Source organism: Carlito syrichta, unplaced genomic scaffold, assembly GCF_000164805.1.
Source record: "Carlito syrichta isolate Samal-C Ts95f unplaced genomic scaffold, Tarsius_syrichta-2.0.1 Scaffold103341, whole genome shotgun sequence".
Classification (NCBI taxonomy): domain Eukaryota; kingdom Metazoa; phylum Chordata; class Mammalia; order Primates; family Tarsiidae; genus Carlito; species Carlito syrichta.
Window position 1 is genome coordinate 191664 of NW_007047437.1, and position 21962 is coordinate 213625.

Here is a 21962-nt window from a genome sequence, read left to right on the forward strand (position 1 = left end):
TAAGAAGTCTACATAAAGAAATTTGAATAACATTGCTATATGAGTGATGCAGAACTATACTTTAGTATTTCCAAAATAGCTCTAATGTTTCCAATATAAAATAAGTTCAATCATTTATTATTTTTTCCTGTATTTCTACTGTTATTTTATATATATATGTCACTGATAATATATATACAAACATATTTATATATATGAATATTAAAGCAGACATACACAGATATACCCACAACCACACACACTTTTATAAAATATGGAAAACTTCATAAATTTCTATTATATCTGTGAGCAAAGAACCATACTAACTTTTTTATTTCTCCCAATTCATATGCTTAAGAAAGCCTGTTGATGCCAATCAAAATTCATGATGTTTAGATTATCAATTCCACATTATAGAAAATAAAAAACTTGGTGTTTATGATAAAAATTGTTCATTAAAATTAACATTCTCTTATTTGCCATTTATATGAACTAATGATAAACAGCAATATCATTAATAAAACTTCCCTCTGTTACGTTCAAGCTAGCACATTTTTAAAAAATGCAGATCCTTTGAAACAAGTTGTGACATCCACTGTTTCCTGGGTTCAGAAAAGCTTTTATATGTCTAATCTTCCAACTGGGCATCAAGTCAAATATGTATCAAAAAGTTCTCTGTTCAGGGAAAAAAAAGTAATTTACATGTCTTATGAAATTTACACAAAGAAACCAAGGAAGCCTTTAAGCTGGGGTGATCAATTTTTATTGTCTTTCATTAAATAGCCATAATCCTATTTAATGTCAAAAAATGTTCCACACATGAACACTGTTGCCTTTTCAAATCATGGTAAACATGTAGAACTATGATTGATTTCTCAGCAGTAGAAGAAAAGATTAACACTCATACAAGTTTAAGCACATGCAAGTTTTATGAGACTCATGAAATATTTAGAAAGAAATATAATTACATACAAATGGCCATGACTATATAGATGTCAAGCTATTTGCCTGAAAGCTTACTTTAGCATCCAATAAAGCAGTTAAAAAAATGACATTGGGTGAGAAGATTACTTGTAAAATGTTTTTAACTTTCACTTTCTTTGTAAGATGTACTGATATTGTTCAAAGTATTAAAGTTGGGTCAAGTTATCCTAAGTCTGCAGAATGAGCAGAAGCATAGAGAGGGTAAGATTTTTCATCAGGACTTTTCCATTGTTTGGTCACAAACTTAAATTATTTCTACTTTTTATTATTTCAATGTATTTGGTTGGGCTAACTAACTTTCAAAATTATATATACTATATATATCTTTTATGTTTGCATTTTTAAAACAAGTTTTATTATGTTTATTTAATGTATACAACATGGTATTACTACATATATACACACATAGTAAAATAGCATTTATTGAAAGTAAAGGTCATGCCATAACTGGAAAGCATTATAAGAATTTCTGTTGAGTTCTGTGAGATGACTAAATGTTTATTTGGAGTAAGAATAATGCAATTTAAGTAAACCAATACAGTCTTTTTTCCTCCAAGAAGATAGAAGAGTACCTCACAGAGTTTTAGTTTTCTAACTCTTCCATTTGTGCTTCTCGTACATGTGCAAAGAGAAACTTGGCCAAGGTAAATATGTTAGATTAGAAAGCAATGAAATCTCTGTTTGTCTTGCTAACCATTAATTATTTACATATTACACATGAATAGATAGACATAATAAGAGAATCTAATTTCAAAATTTTGAAAATTAATTTTAATTTTAATTTTTTTAGATACAAGGTCTCACTCTGTCACTCAGGGTGGATTGCAGTGGCAAGATCATAGTTTACTGCAGTCTCAAATTCCTGGGCTCAAGGAATCCTCCAGCCTCAACCTCCTGAGTAGCTGGGACTACAGGCATACACCACCATGTTCAGCTAGTTTTTTGTTTTAATTTTTGTAGAGACAGGGTCCCATTATGTTGCTCAGGCTGGTCTTGAACTCCTGGGCTCAAGCAATTCTCCTGTCTCCATCTCTCAAAGTTCTGGGATTATAGGAGTGAGCTACTGCACCAGGCCTTGAGGTCTTTACAAAAAAAAAAAAAAAAACTAGAATATAAATAACAAAAAACAGCGCCTTCATCAAAAACATTATAGAAAACAATGTAATTATGTTTAATCTAAAACTGTATGTCATTTAGCATAGTTATACAAATTCCTCTATGAGCACGTTCAGGTCAGTTCAAGTTTCCAGAAAAACAAAAAGAACCAGTATCAGTATTGTTTTTTCCCTAAATGACCTACAGGACAAATTTTTCTCTTTTCAAGAAAAAAATTTCAATTGCTTTCTGACTTTTTTTCATATAATTATGTCTAGATTGGCTTTAATAAGATTTTAGTACACTATTGTAATAACAAAAAAGTTACATGAATGCAACAATTACACAAATTTGGGGTTAGAATTTTGGGATATGGCGGTTAGGATTCCTGGAGGAAGATAGTAGCAGAGCCCATCAGACTGTGCAAGTCCCAATAGTATGAACAATTTTGTAAATGTGCCTGTGAGTAAGTGGGCAGGTGAGTGAAGTGGCTTCATCTCCTGGTAAAGTGGCTGATGCCACAGCTGCTCTGCTTGGACCCTAGTGTTTCCTGGAGCACAGAAGGCAAGCACCATTTTTTTTTTAAATCAGCAAAGACCTTCCCAGGAAGAAGCTGTCAAGAGTGACTGCCAGCTCTAGCCTCAGCCTCACCACCACAGTGCCTGGCTGGACACTGGCAGCAAGGGCTGTGGAGGGAATGCAGTGAGGGAACCAGAGGCAGAGTCCAATTGGAGAAAATACTGTCACCATCTTGAAACTGGGCAGGGAAGTGCTTTGGCTTGCTCAAACAGAGTGACAGACGTGATTTCTGTAACCAGTGGGTTAACCACTCAGGGATAGATCGTGACCCAAAGGGAATATCCTGAAAGACAAACTCCAGAGGGACAGGACAAGTGCTGGGTCTCAGGTGCCCCACCCACTACCCTGATTCAGCTGTGAGACAAAGGGTGTGACCATAAAAAGATAATGAAGACCCCTGAAGAGATTAGTGGTGAGTCTGGGACTTACCCAACTCCCTCCTCCTCAGCAATTCTCTGAATGTCAGACCACATGGTTGGGGCACAAATGAGAGGAATGAATCCAGGTGGAGTCTGGATACCAGCCATGATAGGAGGACTCTACTCCAGGATAAGCCTGGCTGGGGCACTCTCCCACCAGTACCTGGAGAAGAGACAATCCCACACCTCCCCTCCAGAGGGGATCCTCCTGACCATGCAATAGTGGGAGGGGAGGACTGAGGCCCCACCCACTCCCACACCCACCCTCCTCCTTCCCTGGGCTCAGTGCTAGGGAGATTTTGAATGTGGATGAAGCTCCAAAGGAAACAGCAGAGGGGCTTACTTGTGAGCAGCTGAGAGGAACAATAATCTGCCATAGGAGGGCAGGATTGTTTTTGTTGTTTTTAATTTTTTTCTTTATTCTTTGTGTGTGAATGTGTATGTGAGGATTTGATCTGCATCTCCCCCACCATTGTTTTATTTTTCTCTTCTTTCTTTATTTCTTCTTTCGTTTGTCTTCAGTTTATGTTTGTACATGAGTGCTCATCTTACAGTTTTTTTGTTGGTTTTTTGTTCTTCTCTTTTTGTACCTTAATGTGTGTGCAAACGCATTGTGAAGGTTCAATTTGAATTCCTTTTTTTTAAAAAAAAAATCTTTTCTTTTTTTCTTTGTCTTTTGCTTTGTGTTGGGGGTGATGTGTGTTCAGTTTTCCTGGCTTTTGATGTTGTTGTTATTTTGCTTTGTATTTTTTCCAGTTTGATTTGGGCGGCGTGTTTGTGCATTTAATTGCTTTTTGCTTTGGTTTCTGCTTTTGTTTTTCTGTTTTTTATTTTTATTTTTGTTCATCCTATTTCATTCTACTTTTATTTGTTCTCCTCATTGCTGTTACTGTATCTTGGACTCATGGGGTACACACATGTATGCTTTGAATCATCATATATATATGATGGTGGGGAGTGGATCTCAGGGAACCCATATACTAGTCAGTGAACATTGTGATTTGCAAGTCGTTTCTGAATCCTAGCTCTTCAATTCAATTCAATTATTCAATTCTCAAAACTACAGGAGATAGCAAAACTTCCCACTCTCAGGCCTGTTTCAAACAAACAAATTCCGAGCCCTGATCAGGGAAAAAGAGAGGGCTGAGCTAATACCAGAAGTGAAAGCCGCTCCCACTGCTACTGAATAATGGAACTAGAGAAAAGAAAGAGATCTGTCACAAATAAGGAAAAGTCATTGGAAGAACACAGGTAAAACAATACATAATAATAAAAGTTTCAATCCATCAACAAGAAATATCCATCCTAAACATACATGCACCCAACACCTGAACACCAGCATTTATAAAGCAACTACTAAGTAAAACAAAAAAAGATATTTACTCTAACACTATTATAGTTGGGGACTTAAATACCCTACCAACATCCCTAGATAGATCACTGAGGCAAAAGATCAACAGATATTTGGAAACTTAACTTGACACAACCAAATGGACTTGTTAGATACCTGCAGAACACTCCACCCAACAACCACATTCTACTCATCACCACTTGGAATGTACTCCAAGATCAATCACAACCTCATCCATAAAACATAAACAAATTTCAAAAGATTGAATTACTGCCATGTATCTTCTAAGACCACAGTGAAATAAAAATAAATATCAACAATAACAAAATTTCCTCAAAACCCACAAAGACATGGACACTGAGCAGCATGGTGCTGAGCAATTACTGTGCCAACACAGAAATCAAAAGAGAAGTTAAAAGATTCCTGGAAACAAATGAAAATGAAAAACATCTTACCAAAATCTCTGGGATACCTTGAAAACAGTTCTAAGAGGGGAATTTATATATCCATGAGCACACATCAAGAAAATGGAAACATCACGAGTTAACAGCCTAAAAAATCACCTAAGGGAGCTGGAAAGACAAGATCACCAAAACCCTAACTTTAGCAAAAGAATCCAGATCACCTAGTAAAAGTCGCAAATACAGGATAGAAGGCAAAAATATCATAGAAAAAAATCAACAAACAAAAGCTGGCTCTTTGAAAGGATAAACAAGATTGATGAACTCCTGGCCAGAATGACTTAGAAAAAGAGAAAGAAAGCCCAAATAAACATAATCAGAAATGCAAAAGGTCAAATCACAACTGACCTCAAAGAAATACAGAAGATTTTTATCAGAGATTACTATGCACATCTATATGGAAACAAACTTGATAATCCAAATGCAATGGAGGACTTTCTGACATCACACAACCACCCAAGGTTGCAAGACAACATCGAGACACCAAACAGACCAATAACAACCCAGGAAATTAACTCTATCATAAGAAAAATACCTACAAAAAAAAAAAAAAGCCCAGGACCAGACAGCTTTCCAGTGGAATTCTACAAAACATACAAGGAGGAGCTTATTCCAATCCTATTGAAAGTATTCCAGGCAATTGGGAAAGACAGAATTCTCCCCAAAGTCATTTTATGAAGCTAACATACTGATACCCAAACCTGGTAAAGATCCAACAAAAAAAGAGAACTATGGGTCAATATCCCTGATGATAAACCCACAGCCAGCATATTGCTAAATGGACAGAAACTAGAAGTATTTCCCCTGAAATCTGGAACAAGAAAAGTCTGCCCACTATCACATGTCCTGTTCAGCATTGTGTTGGAAGTCCTAGGTAGAGCAATTAGACAAGAGAAAGTAATTAGGGGTATCTAAATAGGAAAAGAGGAAGTTCAGTTATCCCTCTTTGCTGATGATATGATCCTATACCTCAAAAATCCAAGAGAACCTGTCAAAACCTCCCTGATTGATAAGGAACTTTTAAAGTCTCAGGGTACAAAATAAATGTGCAAAAGATAGTTGCATTCTTATACCAACAACAAACAGCAAAAAAAAAAAAAAAAAAAAAAAAAAAAAACAATAAAAAGCACAATCCCATTCACAATAGTCACCAAAAAAATGAAATACCTTGGCATCTTCCTAACCAGAGAAGTGAAAGAACTTTACAATGAAGGCAATCTACAGATTCAATGCAATACCCATTAGATTACCAACATCATTCTTCTCAGACCTGGAAATGACAACACAGAAATTCATATGAAAATATAAATGACCATGAATAGCCAAAACAATCTTCAGCAAAAAAACAAAGGGGGACACTTCCAGACTTTAAGCATTACTATAAGTCTACAATAATTAAAACAGCCTGGTATTGGTAAAAGAACAGGCATACAGACCAATGGAACAGAATAGAGATTCCGGGAGCAAAACCTGAATTTCTCAGCCAACTCATCTTCGACAAAGGCTCCACCAGCAACCACTGGGGAGACGAGAACCTATTCAGTAAATAGTGCTGGGAAAACTGAATGACCACATGCAGAAGATGAAAACAAGATCCCTACCTATCACCATATACAAATATCAACTCCAAATGAATCAAATATTTAAATGTAAAACCTCACAGTATAAGAATCATAGAAAAAGCAGGAGACACCCTTATGGAAATCAGAGTAGGCAACCAATCCCTGATTAAAACCTCAGATGTCTATGCCATAAGAGATATGATAGACAAGTAGGATGTCATTAAACTGAAAAGCTTCTGCAAAACAAAAGAAATCATCAAGAGAGTGGGGAGACAGCCCGCAGAATGGGAAAATAATTTGCCAACTATATATCTGACAAAGGCCTAACATCCAGGATCTATAAGGAACTCAAATATGCTGAAAGCACAAAAACAAACAGCCCCATTAAAAGTGGACAATACACATGAATAGACACTTCTCAAAATAAGATATATGAGCAGCCAACAGACACAGGAAAAAGTGTTCAACCTCACTAATCATCAGAGAAATGCAAATCACAACCACATTGAAATACCACCTAACCCCAGTAAGAATGACCATCACTAATCAAACAGCAACAGGATGCAGAGAAAAGGGAACACTTATATAGTGTTAGTGGGAATGCAAACCTGTATGAAAAATAGTGTGGCGATTTCTAAAAGAACTAGAAATTGACCTTCCATATGACACAGCAATCCCCCTACTAGGAATATACCTGGAGAAACTCAAGTCATTCTACAAAAATTAAAATACCTTGCATGTGCATGCTTATTGCAGCACTATTCACAATAGCAAAAACATGGAACCAACCATGTTGACCATCAAAACTAGACTGGATAAAAACAATGTGGTATATATGCACGATGAAATATTATGCAGCCTAAAGAAGGGCAAACATGGATTTCACAGCAACTTGGATGAATACGCTGATCTGTCCCAGAAACAAAGAACTGAGTATCACATGTTCTCACTCATAAGCAGACCCTGAACATTTACCATAAATATTATAAGAGAGGGATTGACAGTAGTGGGATACTGCCAGCAGAAAGGGGAAGGATACAGCATCAATAAGGGTATCTGATCTCAAACTAGGTGAAGTGGGGACCAACAGGAAGCCCAAACTTTACCTGTATGATGACTACTTGTATACCTAATCCTGAATTGTACTTCATATCTTTAAAATATAATTTAAATTTAAAAAAGGAATTTTGGAACATTTTACAAATAATGTATATGTTATAGAATCTTTAAATTGTACACTTTATGAATATAAAGACATATTATAGTTCCAATCAAGTATTTAGAATTTCTGGTTACAAAATTATATTCAAGATCCCAGGGATAGGAGTGAAAGTCAATTCTTTTAGAGATTTCCTAAACACCACAAACATGATCTAAAGCTGGATTGTCCAATGTTTTGGCTTCCCTGGGCCACACTGAGTAAAGAGGAATTGTATTGGATCGCACATTAATTATATAATATTGTTAGTGTATATACATAGTAAGACTTCTTTTATGTTTTATATTTTTATTATGAAGTTTAGAAAAATGAGAATAATACAAAACTAGTGGGAAATTTGATCTCATTTTTTGTAAAATTAATCTGTCAATGTCTGATTCAATAAAAGTGGTCACAATTCTTAGTGAGTTCTCAAGGTGCTCATCAGAAATGTTTGTTCTTCATGTGCTTCATAATTGAAAACAGCTGCTCATATGTGCTGCCAAAGGACAATGTCACAAATAAGGCAATGTCAAATCACTTACTTGATGAACTTCAAGAATGGAACTATGCATGGGGTCTCAAAGAAATAAACACTAAAAAGCATGTAATGTTAAAAGATTTTGGGGGTCTCATTACTAGCTGTCCTGAGTCACATGCAGTCTATGGGCTGCGGGTTGGACTTGTCTGACCTAAAGAATGAAAACGATTTTAGCAACATTCTTATCATTTGCTGGAAAGATTGACATTTTAATTTGACTCAGAATAATATTTACTAAATGCATAATATTATAAAATGGGCTTAATAAACAAGGCCTGAAAGAACTAAATGCCAACTAGAGAATTAGGCTTTTCTCTGTCATCATGTTAGTAAGGTCTTTCTTTTACCTACCGTCTTGTGCTGAATTAATGACTGCTATGAGACTGTATGGTCCATCTCCTTTGTTGTTGAAGGCCTTAACTTTTACTTGAAATGCAGTGGAAGGGCTCATAGTTTCATCTTTATGCACATATCTTCCAGTGTCTGGATTGGTAACAGTAACTTTTTTCCATTCTTCACCATCAAATGGCTTAAATGCCACTATGTAACCAAAATTGTTGCCATAGTGGTATTCTCTTGACAAAGGCTAAATAGAAATTAAAATGTGAAATAGATTTTCATGATACATTTAACAGGGGGGAATCCTATGGGTATAATGATACACATGGAAAGCTGCTCTTTGTAAAAACATACTTAGTTCATAAATTAGTGTTTGCAAATATCAGAACAAAAACATGCTCAGACATGTGATGACCTACCAAGGGGTGTCCTTGCTATGTCTTGAACACCTCAGGAGGGCTCCCATTCAGGGCCTTTTTACTTTCAGTTCCTTCTGCCTAGAATGTTCTGCTAGATGTTATATGACATCCTCCTTCAATTTCTTGAAGTAAAAATCACCTACTTGATGTTTTCTCTGGCCACAGATTCTGCTATTTCTAGATTCCTTCTGTAGTACTCCATATTCCACCTCCCTGCCTCATTTTTTTTTCTCTTTAACACTATCTCGATCTAACACTATAGATTGTAAAATTACTTATCTACTGTATTGTCCTTCTCAACTACTAGAATATAAGTTTTATGAAGGTAGAGTTGTGTCAGTTTTGTTTTCCTCTTTATCCCCTAGCACCTAGAAAGGACCCCAAGTAATGAGTATTTCATGAATGAGTAAATGAATTTCTTTAGAATTGAAAGGCAGTGGTAAGAAAGCTATGTAAGGTTCTAGAATATCTGTATTGCAATCAAAAAAGAAACTGGTCAGATGGATGAAAGAGAGAAGGTGATGAGGAAGGGGCAACATTGTATTCATTTGTAGGAGTTTGCCTTTGGTCCCTAACTAACTCTAATACTGAAGCAAGTGCTTGGTTTGGCATCATTTTCTCAGGGTCTCTCACTACTACACATAACACTTGCCCAATAAAGGTTGAGCCAGCTCAAACCACCTATTGTTTATAAATACTGACTTAAAGCTAGTTCTAGTGAGTACTCATCACTTAGTCTTTTGTAGCCATTAAGGTAAATGTACAAATTACATATTTAGTGGGGTTTTTTTCTTTTTTTTTCTTAACCAGATAATCAAAGTTAAGGCAAAAGCCTAAGCCATGAACAAAATATAGCATCATTGCTTGGAAATACTTATTTTAAAGAGGAAGATATAGAAATGTATAAAGGTGAAATGGTAGTAACTGCATGTTGTTATACAATATAGGTATGTCATTTTAGATTATTAGATCTTAGTAAAGTATACTTAGCCTGAGATTTCTAAAATAGTTTAAACATTTTACTTACTAATACTTATCTATTTAGTTTTTGGAACTTAGAGTGTAATGGAATCAGCTATGGAGCCTTCAAAAATAATAATTATCTGGCTCTATCCCCAGAAACTTTATTTTGAATTTTACAATGAGTATTTCCATTCTGAATTTTTTGATAAGGCCCTTATTCTGAAGCACATACCCACAGAATTTACAAAAGTCAAGCCATATAAGAAAGAGTGAGATATTCTAATTTTTATAATATTCACATTTTTGGACATTTCATTGACAACAAAAATTTGAAATAAATAATTTGAGATTCAGGTTAGCAAAAGATTATTTTAAATCTTGCTTTAAAATGTGATTTAAAGACCAAGAATAAAATATGACTACAAAGCAAAGAGTGAAGTCAAGTGGATTGCTAAATTTTCACTTATTAAATAAATCAATTTGATTCATGCAAAGAATAAACTGTGTCACTTTTTTTCTTTAGTCTTCAAAATCCTAAATTATGTTCTTTGACTGTCTGCAGTGCTTCAACACTGAGAATATTTAATAAACAAATGAATCCATATAAAGCATGGTACCTGGATAAATACCAGATATCTCATTCAGACAAGTTTGTCCTTATCACAACCTTTCCCACCCTTTCCCAATATCTTTACTATTTCAAAAATGTAGCAAAGAAGTATTGTTTTTCAGAGATTGTGGTCTCTGATATATAACTTTCATCTGGTTAACAAAAATGTAATAAAATGCTTTGGTTACCTCAGTAACAAGTCCTCTGGGTGACTGCTAAGACTGACCTATCATGATAGATTATACTAGTGGTAAGAGTTAGCTTCAAATGAATAAGCAGCCTCTAACTTAAAAGTGAGTTTTTATACAAAGTTTGTAAATTCAATCTTTGTAGTTTACAATGTCCAGAGAAAATGTTATAAATACAATTGGAATACAAGACTACAATAGTTTCAAAATAACTCTGAAATCAGACAGTTGAATGCCTGATCATCTAAGCTAGCAGATTCTGTAGCACCCAGGATTCATTTTTGCACAGAAACTACACATTAAACCATGGTAAGCCAGAAAAACATCTGACGGGCATTTAAGAAAACAAAAAAACAAAAAAACCCATTCTTGTTAATGCATTGCGTATTCTCTTTTATCTCAATTTCTTTCAGGAAACAAAGTGGGTTTGATATTAGGTATAGATAAAGCACTCTAAAATAGATGCAATTTATCAACACTTACCGCCCATGTTATGGTGAGCTCTCTGTTGCTTCCACCCCCACCTCCTACATCTGAAGGGGCCACATTTGGTGCTGAAATAGAAAAACAAAACAAATATACAAAACAACAACAAAAATAGGGGCTATATATTTTTTTCCTGATGTTCAAGCTCCTTTTCGCTACAGAAACCACAATTTTTTTTGGTCGTTACTAGAAAAAATCCAGTGCACACATGACTCTTTCAATTACAACGACTCACAGCAGCTATAATAATTTGTTTTACTGCCAAGATAAAAATTCATTTGTTGTCATAGGAAATGTGCCCATTTCCCTCAGCAAAGGATAGTGAAGCAAACTTGCCTCCCCTTTTTAAAAAATTCTTTATATGTCCTTTGTTTAATATGATTTTGATAAATTAGGTAGAGTCTGTTGGGAAAATATTTAACCACTCTTACTTTTGTGCACGATGAATTTTTAACAACTCACTGTTGTGCGCGTTTTGTGCTTCATTCTACAAATAAATGATAAACTGTCTTTGCATTAACACTGGATAAAGTTTCCTCAAATATCTGGAAATATTAGAAATCTAATAGTGTCTCTTGTGTTCCCACTTCCAATTCTTCAATCTCTCCTGGAACCTTTGCCCCATCAGTGACTCCAACGCTTCCCCTTCCCAACCTCTTACATTATCCTTCAGTCTCAGTCTCTCTCCTGGAAAGACACTACTCTTTGCAGTCTCTCTGTTCTTAAAAACCTTCCTGTCATACTGCCTGCTTCTTAATCCCCAACCTGTCACACCCTTTCCTGCCACTGAACTGCATGGAAGAACTGATATATGATTTTTTTTGTACTTCACTCCATAATTTTTAACAACACACCATCTGTTTTCACTTCTTTATATTACTAAACTCACTCTTTCAAAGATCACAGAACTGCTTTTAACTGTCAAGTTCAGTGGCTTCTTCTTTGTTCCTCTCCAAGTTATTCTCTCTCCTTGAAACTCCTACAGCGTAGACACCGTATCTCATTGGATGTGTATACTTAGGACCTAACTGGCCTTGTACAGATAAACAAAGCACTGCTTGTTCTTGTATTCTAGGCACTGCCCAGCTCTCAAGTCATGTGGATGAAGTCCATGTTTCTACAGAGAACATACATCTTCCCATGCAAATGCTTTGGCTCAGTCTGAGAGATCATTCTCAAATCTATTAACACAGTATTTCAAAAAGATTAAATGTCAGTTCTTCCTTTAGTCCCTGAATCTATTCCCAATAGGGAACAGCCACACCTTCCTCAGAGTATTCAAAACAAAGTGTCCATTTACTGAGTTACAGATCCCAACAAACAGTTGTGATTCAAAGAGACATACTCCTAATGTTAGCCATGTAAATTCTTTGGTGAATATACATTAATTGCACAGAAACAAACAAAACTGTATGTTTTTCCTTATATAATGATTTACCTTTCACTTGAGGAAATTAATACCAAGTTTGAAAGATTTTATTTTATTATTTAACTGCCACCATGTGAATGTAAGAAAATGAAATTGAGCACACAAGGGTTAAAAAATAAGTTGTTTGTAGCACTTTATATAGAATATATATCAAAGGATAGAATAGTAAAATAACTCCTGGAAACTCTTTTAACACTATAACTCACATTCTGAGGCTAAAACTCTATATGTTATAGAAAAACAAAAAGCATGTTGTCCTATATTAAAAGAATAAATTAAATTTTGGGTGTCTAACTCTAAGTACAAGCATAGTAGCCACAGGAAAATAATTTTAAAATAATTGATTGCATTGCGATTTATTGAATCAATTATTAACTTCTATAGGACAAGTATTATTTGTCAAATCACTTCACATAATGCTTTTCATTATAATCCACATTAATCTTTTTATGTACAACAGAGCTAAAAATGGAGTATGTTTATATTGAATTGGATTTTTTTCATTTTATTACGTTTATTTTAAGCACTTTTTAGCATGTTTCAAATAAGTAATTGAAGATTAATTTGCTCTTCAACGATCCCTCCTTTGAGCTCAGTATGCTGAAAACAAGACATAAACCAAAGCACAGAATAAGGTAACAGTCTCTAAATAAAGTGTTGTTATCTTACATGGATTGATTATAGGACTTAATTTCTCTGCATGTGCAATTGTAGCCTTAGCAGATTAGGAAAAGTTTTTCCCAGGTGGAATTGACACATAACTTATATATCTGACATGATTCTGGGACTAGAGAAGTTAGGTACTCTATTTGCATTCAACCCTGCTGAAACAGGAGAACTTAGTGATTTGTTTTAGGTAAGTAAATCACCTAAGCACAAGGAAGTTTGTTGAACTTTAGGCCCCAGTGCATTCGACAGAGGACAAAATAGGCACTCTTTAAATGATAAATCATTTAAAAATCTTAAAAATAACATATAGGAAAAAACTGAATTATTAATCATGGATAAACAATATTTATAACTTTACTATGAATAGTTGAAAACAGCAAAGAGTTTTAACTTGTTCTTTTACATTTTTACAGTCTAATAGTGATTCTCTTATAACGCCTATAAGAGAGTTTCTGTATTTTAGTCATAGATCTAAAAAAAATTTAAAAGGAAAATCAAGCCAATGCCATGATTATTCCTTCCTATGAAAAGAAACTAATGCTGCGAATTTTCCTTTTAGATTTGAGTGCTTAAATGATTTGTATATCAGTACCACTTTGGGCTTCCATGCTGTATTGAACAACGTACAAGATGACTTGTGACAAATCCTAAATTATGAAAACCATGGAATATATGAAGATAGGTCCTTAATTCAAAATATGTTAACCACTTTTCTTAATTATTGCTTTGACTTATATATAGCCATTTTTACAGACAAAAATTTAACTGTGAATGCAACTTTTCACTTTACTTTGCATCAAAATTTCATTGTGATTTAATACAAATTTTTTAGTAACAGATTCAGCATGATTGTACAATACTCTAGTCTAGAAAATAAAAGGATTGAAGTTTAATACTGCTTTAATTCTATATTTACACATAGTTTAAGCACTTAAATATATTTCTAAAGTGCTGCTAATAAAATCAAATGAAGTATATCATGCTTATATATTCAAATGAGAGTAGCTCTTTATAATTCTTATGAGTTCCTGCTCTGATGGTGGAGATGATGCTAAAATTCCTACTGCAATCTACCAAGTTAAACTGATGTTCTTCCTACTGTAGGTATAAAAGACAGAGGTTCTAAGATAGTTCACAACAACATTAGCATCTTAGTGTCTTATCAGGCAGAAATTGTAGCACCGTTTATCATTCTTGCCTTTATTTCACAGAGGAAATTTAAATGGGCAAAGCAGAGTGAAGTTTTAAATGGAATGATAATCTAAGAATAAGACAACTGGGGAAAATGTTTGAATGGGCAGAAAAGGATGCTGTAAACAGAAATAACCATAATGCATAGTATAATTCTTATGAGGAATCCATGCCATTTATGGATTATGTATTTAAATTAAGTAAAATATTTAACACTTTCTAGTCTTCTTAGTAGAAAAGCATTGAATGCATATGTTAGCCTTGTTTTCAAACAAAGCAAAATGTATGTGGCAATTCTTCTAAATTATAATATGTGAATCTCACTGTTGCTTTGATCACTCCTTCTCTTTTCATTATCTTCTATTAACTTCCAATTGCCAGAACTATCATCTTATCCTCATTGTTTCTCCCTTTTTCTTCTACAGATAATTTTGAGCATCAACTATGAACATTGTGATGTGCTAAGCAATAAAAACAACAATAGGAATAAAATCTGATTCCAGTCCTGAAAATGATCTTTTTAAAGTGATAACAGTTTAATATGTACAGCTAGTTTTAATTTAATGTGTTAAACATCCTTAACTCATAGAAGTTTGCTAAATGAGTGAATGGTCTCAGCTTGATCACAAATGCATCTAGAACTTGGAAATTATGTTTATATAACTCATCTAATTGGATACTCAGATGAACACTTTGAAGTAGGTAAAGGGAGAAGTAGCATTATCCCCACTTAATGGAAGATAAATAAGTCCCAAAGAAGTTCATTAACTTGCACAATTTACACCTCTTACATGTAGAGAAGTTGCCAACTTTAATTCAGATTTCTTGATGGCTTAAAAATCTATACTCTTTGCTGCTTCTTTAAAAAAAGAATTATCTATTTAGTTATTAGTGACAGCAACTAACTTTAACATAGTACCTTACCAGCTACAAAATATGATTTAGTACCATTCTTCTCCTTTACCAAACAAGTTTTTTAAAAAGAAAGTTGATTTTTTTAAAAAGCAAGAAAAAAAAAGATAAATAAATGAAAGAGAACAGCTTCATTAGACATGAAATTAAGGCTTTATATATAATATGAAAGTGTTGTCCCTGGTTTTGTTATTTTCCCCCTTAAACTGGCTTAATCTGGCAAATAAACACCACAGCTGTTAAAACAAATCTGAATGCACCATTATAAGATATCAACTCACCAACTGTACCTACAGAGCTGTTAGCAAAGGGGGTATGTCCTACAATCACACATTATTTCAAAGGATGTTTCTGTTATCTCTTTTTCACAGTCAAAATTAAATGGTTTAAATGAATTATAAACACTTCTAATTCTTCATCTGGGAGCATTCGTTTTTAAAATGCACTTGGCTGAATCAAAAGAATGTGCGCAACTGTGCACTGAGATCCTAACATTAAGTAATTCGTAAGATAAGGGCATGTGTGGCATTGGATAATGTCAAGTCTTTCAATCAGCATAATGAGGCACAGGACCAAACCTTCCATCAAATGAGAACCAGCTTTTATCCCATATAACATATGCTGGCATCTCTTAAAGAGTTGTTATTATGGTACATGACAAGACAAACGTTCCCCATTTAGAAAGAATTTTACTTTCTTGTAAGGATGAAAAATATATACCTCCAATCTTATGCATATTCAATTTTTTTAATAAAGACAATGAAAGAAAAATCAACAAAGAGAAATTTTATTATGTTAATTATATAAAATGATTGTTTAAGATGATTAAAAATAACATGAAATTATATGATCATTGCTCTCCTATGCTTAAAAAAATGGAAAAATATTGCCAAATGAGGTGATCATTACAAAGTAGACAGGAGATCATATTTTTACAAGCATATTAAATTGTAAAAGAATCAAAACAGCATAATAAATTTTATAGAGCAAACATGTATCACAGTGCTAACTGCTTTCTTTATATGTTTTTAATCACAAAAATAACTTTTTAAGATAAATAATTCCTACTTAGAGATGAGAAAAGTGAGGCTGAGTAATGTGCCCCAAAACACAGGGGTTTTAAGTGTTAATGCCAGCATTCCATCTAAGGATCAGTGCTGAAGAGCTGCAATACTGGGCACTGTCTTCAGAAAGTGGTGAAAGAGCAAAGCATTTAACTTAGAAAGACCTGGATCTGAATCCCAACTCTGTCTCACATTAACTGGTGTAATCTTAACTTTCTCCTCTGCTTCATAAAGTTACTGTGGGGATTTACAGAAGCAATACAAATTAAGAGTTAAGCTCTATGTCTAACAACAGATAGTAAGTGTGTAAGCTATGGTAGTCATAAAGGTTGATTAATAAAAGATCCTAAAATATTTTCTGACATATATTAACTCATGTGTTAGAGGTTATAGGATTTATATTTTTACAATTGAAGAGATTGTAAAAAGATCTCATTATTTCAAAACAGGGTTGTATCTTACCCCGTGAATAAGACAGTTATCGTTTCATAGGTGTGTTTTTGTTTAGTTTGTTTTGACTCCAGTGGCTTTTTGAGAAAGTGATTTTGTAAGCACATCAGGCAGGGAATTAATTCCTTATCAAAATGCCATTTGAGCAAATATAGCATAAGAGGTGATGCCTAGAGGTGATGCCTAAAGGTGATGCCAAAAATTAAGTTGGTTGAAAAAAATAACTTTGTCAAAATTTTAGGTTTGTTATCATTTTGAAACCATCCCCCCCTCCAGTATTTAAGAATAAGAAGACACTGAGGTTGAAAATTCTTCAGAGTTGCATACAAACTACTGGTAATGAGCACACCACTTCTAGATGCATAAAAATTATATTCAGAGATTCAGATATGAAAGGATTAGATTGAATCTCTCGGAGACACTGGGGTTTTTTTATTGTTATTCTTTTTTTTTTTTTTTGAGTTGGAGTCTCACTCTGTCGCCCAGACTGGAGTGCAGTGGCCGCTCCCGGCCACCGCAGCCTCAACCTGCTGGGCTCCGGCGATCCTTCCGCCTCAGCCTTCCGAGTAGCCAGAATTACAGGCATGCGCTACCACGCCCGGCTGATTTTTTGATTTATTGTAGAGATGAGGTCTCACTGCCCAGGCGGGGTCTCGAACCCGCGGGCTCAGGCAATCCACTCACCTCAACCTCCCAAAGGCATGGGATTACAGGCTGAGCCACCCAGCCTGGTTTATTGTTATTCTTAAAAACATGTTTAATTTTATTATCTTTACCTTGAAATTAAAAAAAAAAAACTAGGACAGATCTTATGGTAATTATGCCTAGACGATGAGCCTACGTAACATAAATCAACCACTTTCTGAGATGAATAATAAAGATAGTAATTGTAATAGAATTCTAAAGATGAAAGAGGGTTGACATCGATCACCAATACCAAAGAAAATATTCTCCCTTCCCATGAGCAATCACTTCTTCAAAAAATGGTGTTCAGATAAGACTTAGTTAATATTGTATCAGTCAAGAGATTACAGAAAATTAAACTTAATGTATATTTTTTAAAAGGTCTATATTTGATAGGTATGTAAAAATGTTTTAGCTAAAATAAGTTGACTTAGACCAAGTTAATCACTTTGTATTTTTCTGAGGTTTTATTTTGAAAATGAATGTTTGGTAAATAAATCAAGTTCTTGATCCCTCAGTGTGAAATTATGTGATTAAAATCGCCAGTAGGATCATGGCCCAGTTTCTTTTTATTTTTGTTTTTAAGAAAGGGCAACAGTGTTCTGTCTATTATACAGAAACTCCTATTATAAATACAGATAGTTCTAGGGAATAATAGTAAAAACCAAACACAAGGATCCTATGTGATATCTGTGTTCAACTTAGATTATCTACATATCTTAATGAGATTTCTGTGAGGTAGGAAAAATGGAAAACTTGTGTTCATTTTGCAGGGACGTGTACTAAAACAAACAAAAAAATAAGGTCCAGGTCATAACTAGTTTCACAGTTAAGGAATACATCTAGGTTTCTATTAGAAATCTCCAAGTGTTCTCATAAATAGATATGTTTTTAGAGTCCTGCTTGAAAAGTCGCCTAAAAGAGAGAAAGCTCAATGTACAAGAAGAGGTGTCAGATCTGTATTTGAATTCTGAATTTTGCAAGTAGTCATATTAACTTAGGTAAACTACTTAGTGCCTGTGAATCTATAGTCCATTAATAAATATGGGCATATTATACTAACATCAAAATATTATTATGAGGATTAAAACAAATGCATAGAAAAACTTAGCACAAACTAGGTATTTCAGTGCTTATTTTCTTCATTTATTTCAGAATCCTCATTTTTATCTGATAAACTACATGAAACTACATGTAATTTAATGAAACTTTAAGAGACTACAAACTAAAGACACTAGAACTCATAATTCTATTTCAAAGGTAAGCCAAGGAATTGAAGTAGCTAGAATGTAGAGAAATGATATTAAGAGATCATAGCAGAGTTTTCATGGAAATCTGTTTCTTCCTTTAAAATCTCCCCTTGCCCCCCTAAAAAAAATGAAGTCTGGCAAGGCATAGTGAAAGTAAATGAACTCAGAGAGCCTACAAAAACATTTTCTTTTTCATAGGGAATAAAAAGAGAAGAGCTATCATTAGAATCAAAACAACACTCTGCCTTAGTAATGCAGAGGAAAAGAAAAAGAAGTGGCATATTTCTTGCACTAAAGGCTATTTAAATGGAGTTGGTATTTAGCATAAAATATCTATCCACTCGAGCATTCAGTTATACATGTTTTTGAGAGACACACACAGTTATGAACCTTTTTGATCACAGAACCTGTTTAATCGAGAGTATGTCTGGTTAAGATTCAGAATTTACATTCAAGTTTATATTCTAAACACCAATTTCATTTAAATAGTGTCAGAGGAATATGTAGTGGTTTCTATTTATGTCTTCCTCTATACTACTTATGTAAAAATATTCTTAAACTTCATGTTTTCTCTTTTGATTTTTGCCTGCCTTACATATGTGAAATACACATATATAGTTTTTAGATGAATCACTTACCTCTGAGAATTATTTCTGAAAACATTCAACTACATATTAAAGTGGTACTGTATTTGCAAACCCTTTTAAAATTTACAAAGGTTCTTCTACATACCAGCACCATCTGTTTTAATCTTGTTTGACGGTATACTAGGCTCTCCTATACCCAATGTGTTGGTTGCTACCACGCGGAATTCATACTCCATCCATGGGATTAAATCCACTGCTTTTGCCGACTCCATGTTTCCTTCAATAATTAGGGGATCTAAATAAGATAAACGTTAATAGGATAAATGTGAATAAAATAAACATTGATTCGTTAACTAACATCACTCTTATTTTACTATATTGGAGAGAATGGCACATATCACATTAAGCTGAAGTAGAAAGAGCAACTAGGAATGACAGAACATTAAGTTCAAGGGAGTAAGAAGAGAGATCATTAATAAACAATAACTTCTAGAAAGAGTGATACGCATATGAATCACCTATTTAGTAAGTTTGAGTTGAGGGGAAAAGAAATTCTGCGCTTCTAGCAAGCTCCCAGGTCACGCTTTATCTGCTAGACTATGGACTACATCTTGAACAAGAAGGAGCTGGAAGTGGAATCTAAAAACATTTTCTGAAGCACAGGGACAGCTGGGGTAGTGACATTTTATGAATTGCTACTGGCATAGTCTATGGGTAGCAAATGATTTATTACTAGGGTAAAAAAGGATAATGTGTGTATCCTTTTTTATTTGGTTTTGTAGATTTATACTCAAATCATTTATAAAGATTTATTAAGTATTTCTCAGAATGTATGCTACTAGATACTGATGAAAGATTAAAAATTATGGTTAGAATGTGATCTTAGATCTTTTTATTTAATTGAGATATAATAAAACATATAACCAAGGCAGGTCTGTACATTTTTTAAAGCTCTTTTAGAATGTTTCCACATGTGTTTTTAGTAATCAACCTACGCATACATATGCATGCAAATACCTGTACCTTCAGGCTTCTCTTTGACTCATTATCTTATTGAAGGAACTTTTACCTGGCAAGGAAGACCATGCATATATAATTTTTAAAGATGTTGTATTCATCACCACAATAAATGCTAAAAATCCCAGTGCTCAGTTTTTAATTTTGGACAAATTCCTGTTTGGCTTAAACTGTACCATGTCTCATCCTGTCATGATCTTAATGGCTGAACACTTGTTTTGTCATCTACTCTCTTATTTTGTTATAGATTTGTTCTACAGATCTAACATATATTTTTGACTTTTTGATTCAAAGTTTGGCTTCACCTTCCTCTCTGGATTGATTCTGGCTTTCTGTCTTATATCTCTTCCACTTCTCCCTTACTCCAAACCAAAATCTGCTTGTCTTAGTTCACTTAAATGGGAGATTTTTTAAGGTAATGAAAAGACGTTATGAAGTTTTGCTTTGTGGAAGGCTTTTCATGGAATAAATGGAAGCTATAGCTGTTTGTTATAGCATTGATTAGGGTGGTCTATTCTTCCTACTGGACACTTTTCAATGATTTTGAGCCCCCTCCAAAAAGAGGCCATAGTGGGTTAAATGGTGTCCCCTACCTCCCACCCCCTCAAAAAATTTGGCCTTGTCCAAAAAATAACCTATAAATGTCTCCTTATATGGAAAACAGAAGAAAAAGTCTTGGTGGATCCTTTTAAGTTAAGTTTAAGGTTGTAATTAAATTAAAAAGCTTGGGATAAGATCATCCTGGATTATTTAGGTGGGCTCTAAATACAATGACAAGTGTCCTTAAAAGAGACAGAGGAGAGATGAAGACAGTGAGACTATGAAGCCAAGTATAGAAGTAATGCAACCAAAAGTCAATGAACATCTGGAGTCATCAGAGGCTGGAAGATGCAAGGAAAGGAGCTTTTGGAGAGGGTGCAGCCTTGGTGCCACCTTGATTTTGGTCTTCTGGCTCCAGATCTATGAATAATTTCTGTTGTAAATTACCAAGTTTTTGGTTATTTATTATGGCGACCCTAGGAAACTAATAGAGAGTTTTAAAGGCAGAAGCTGATGGAACTATTCAGGAGTTTGTGATGTGTGAGTTTGGAGAGACTCAAGTAAAAAAGTGTGCTAGGAGGCTCAAGGAGGCAGTTTGACTCTCTTCCTTGCTTCCTAGACTGCAAAACTCCAGTACCATTTAAGGACCTGAAAAATGGAAATGCTTTAAGCATTCCAAAGGGCCTGTCTTGGCAAGGATATGGTGTTCTCATGATGGTCAATGGTACATTGGGGCTTTTCCAAGTGGTTGGGTTGTCAACAGGTATAAGTACATGCTGGCTCAGAACAAGAAGAACCAGTTAGATGTATGGTGGTGACTACAGCTGACAGACTGATTTTGAGCACATAGGAAGATCCAATATGAAAATACCCCAAACAAATGGAAACAGGGATATTTTCAAAGAGCAGAAGATCATACTTGACCACAGGAAATATTTGAATGAATGGTGGGAGATAAGACAGACAGAAAAAGTAAACAGAAATCACTGTGGGAA

The 21962-nt window shown here is 34.4% G+C and overlaps 1 protein-coding gene across 3 annotated transcripts in view; it reads right to left on the minus strand.

Moving 5' to 3' along the window:
• The window catches only part of CNTN1 (contactin 1), a 370935-nt gene that overhangs the window by 47385 nt on the left and 301588 nt on the right, over positions 1-21962 (minus strand). For all 3 annotated transcript variants that reach the window (XM_008065323.2, XM_008065329.2, XM_008065334.2), the window contains 3 exons: positions 19556-19705; positions 11172-11242; positions 8521-8755 (listed from right to left, as the gene is read on the minus strand). In XM_008065323.2, coding sequence (XP_008063514.1) covers positions 8521-8755; positions 11172-11242; positions 19556-19705 — 456 coding nt within the window. The remainder of the gene's footprint in view (positions 1-8520; positions 8756-11171; positions 11243-19555; positions 19706-21962) is intronic.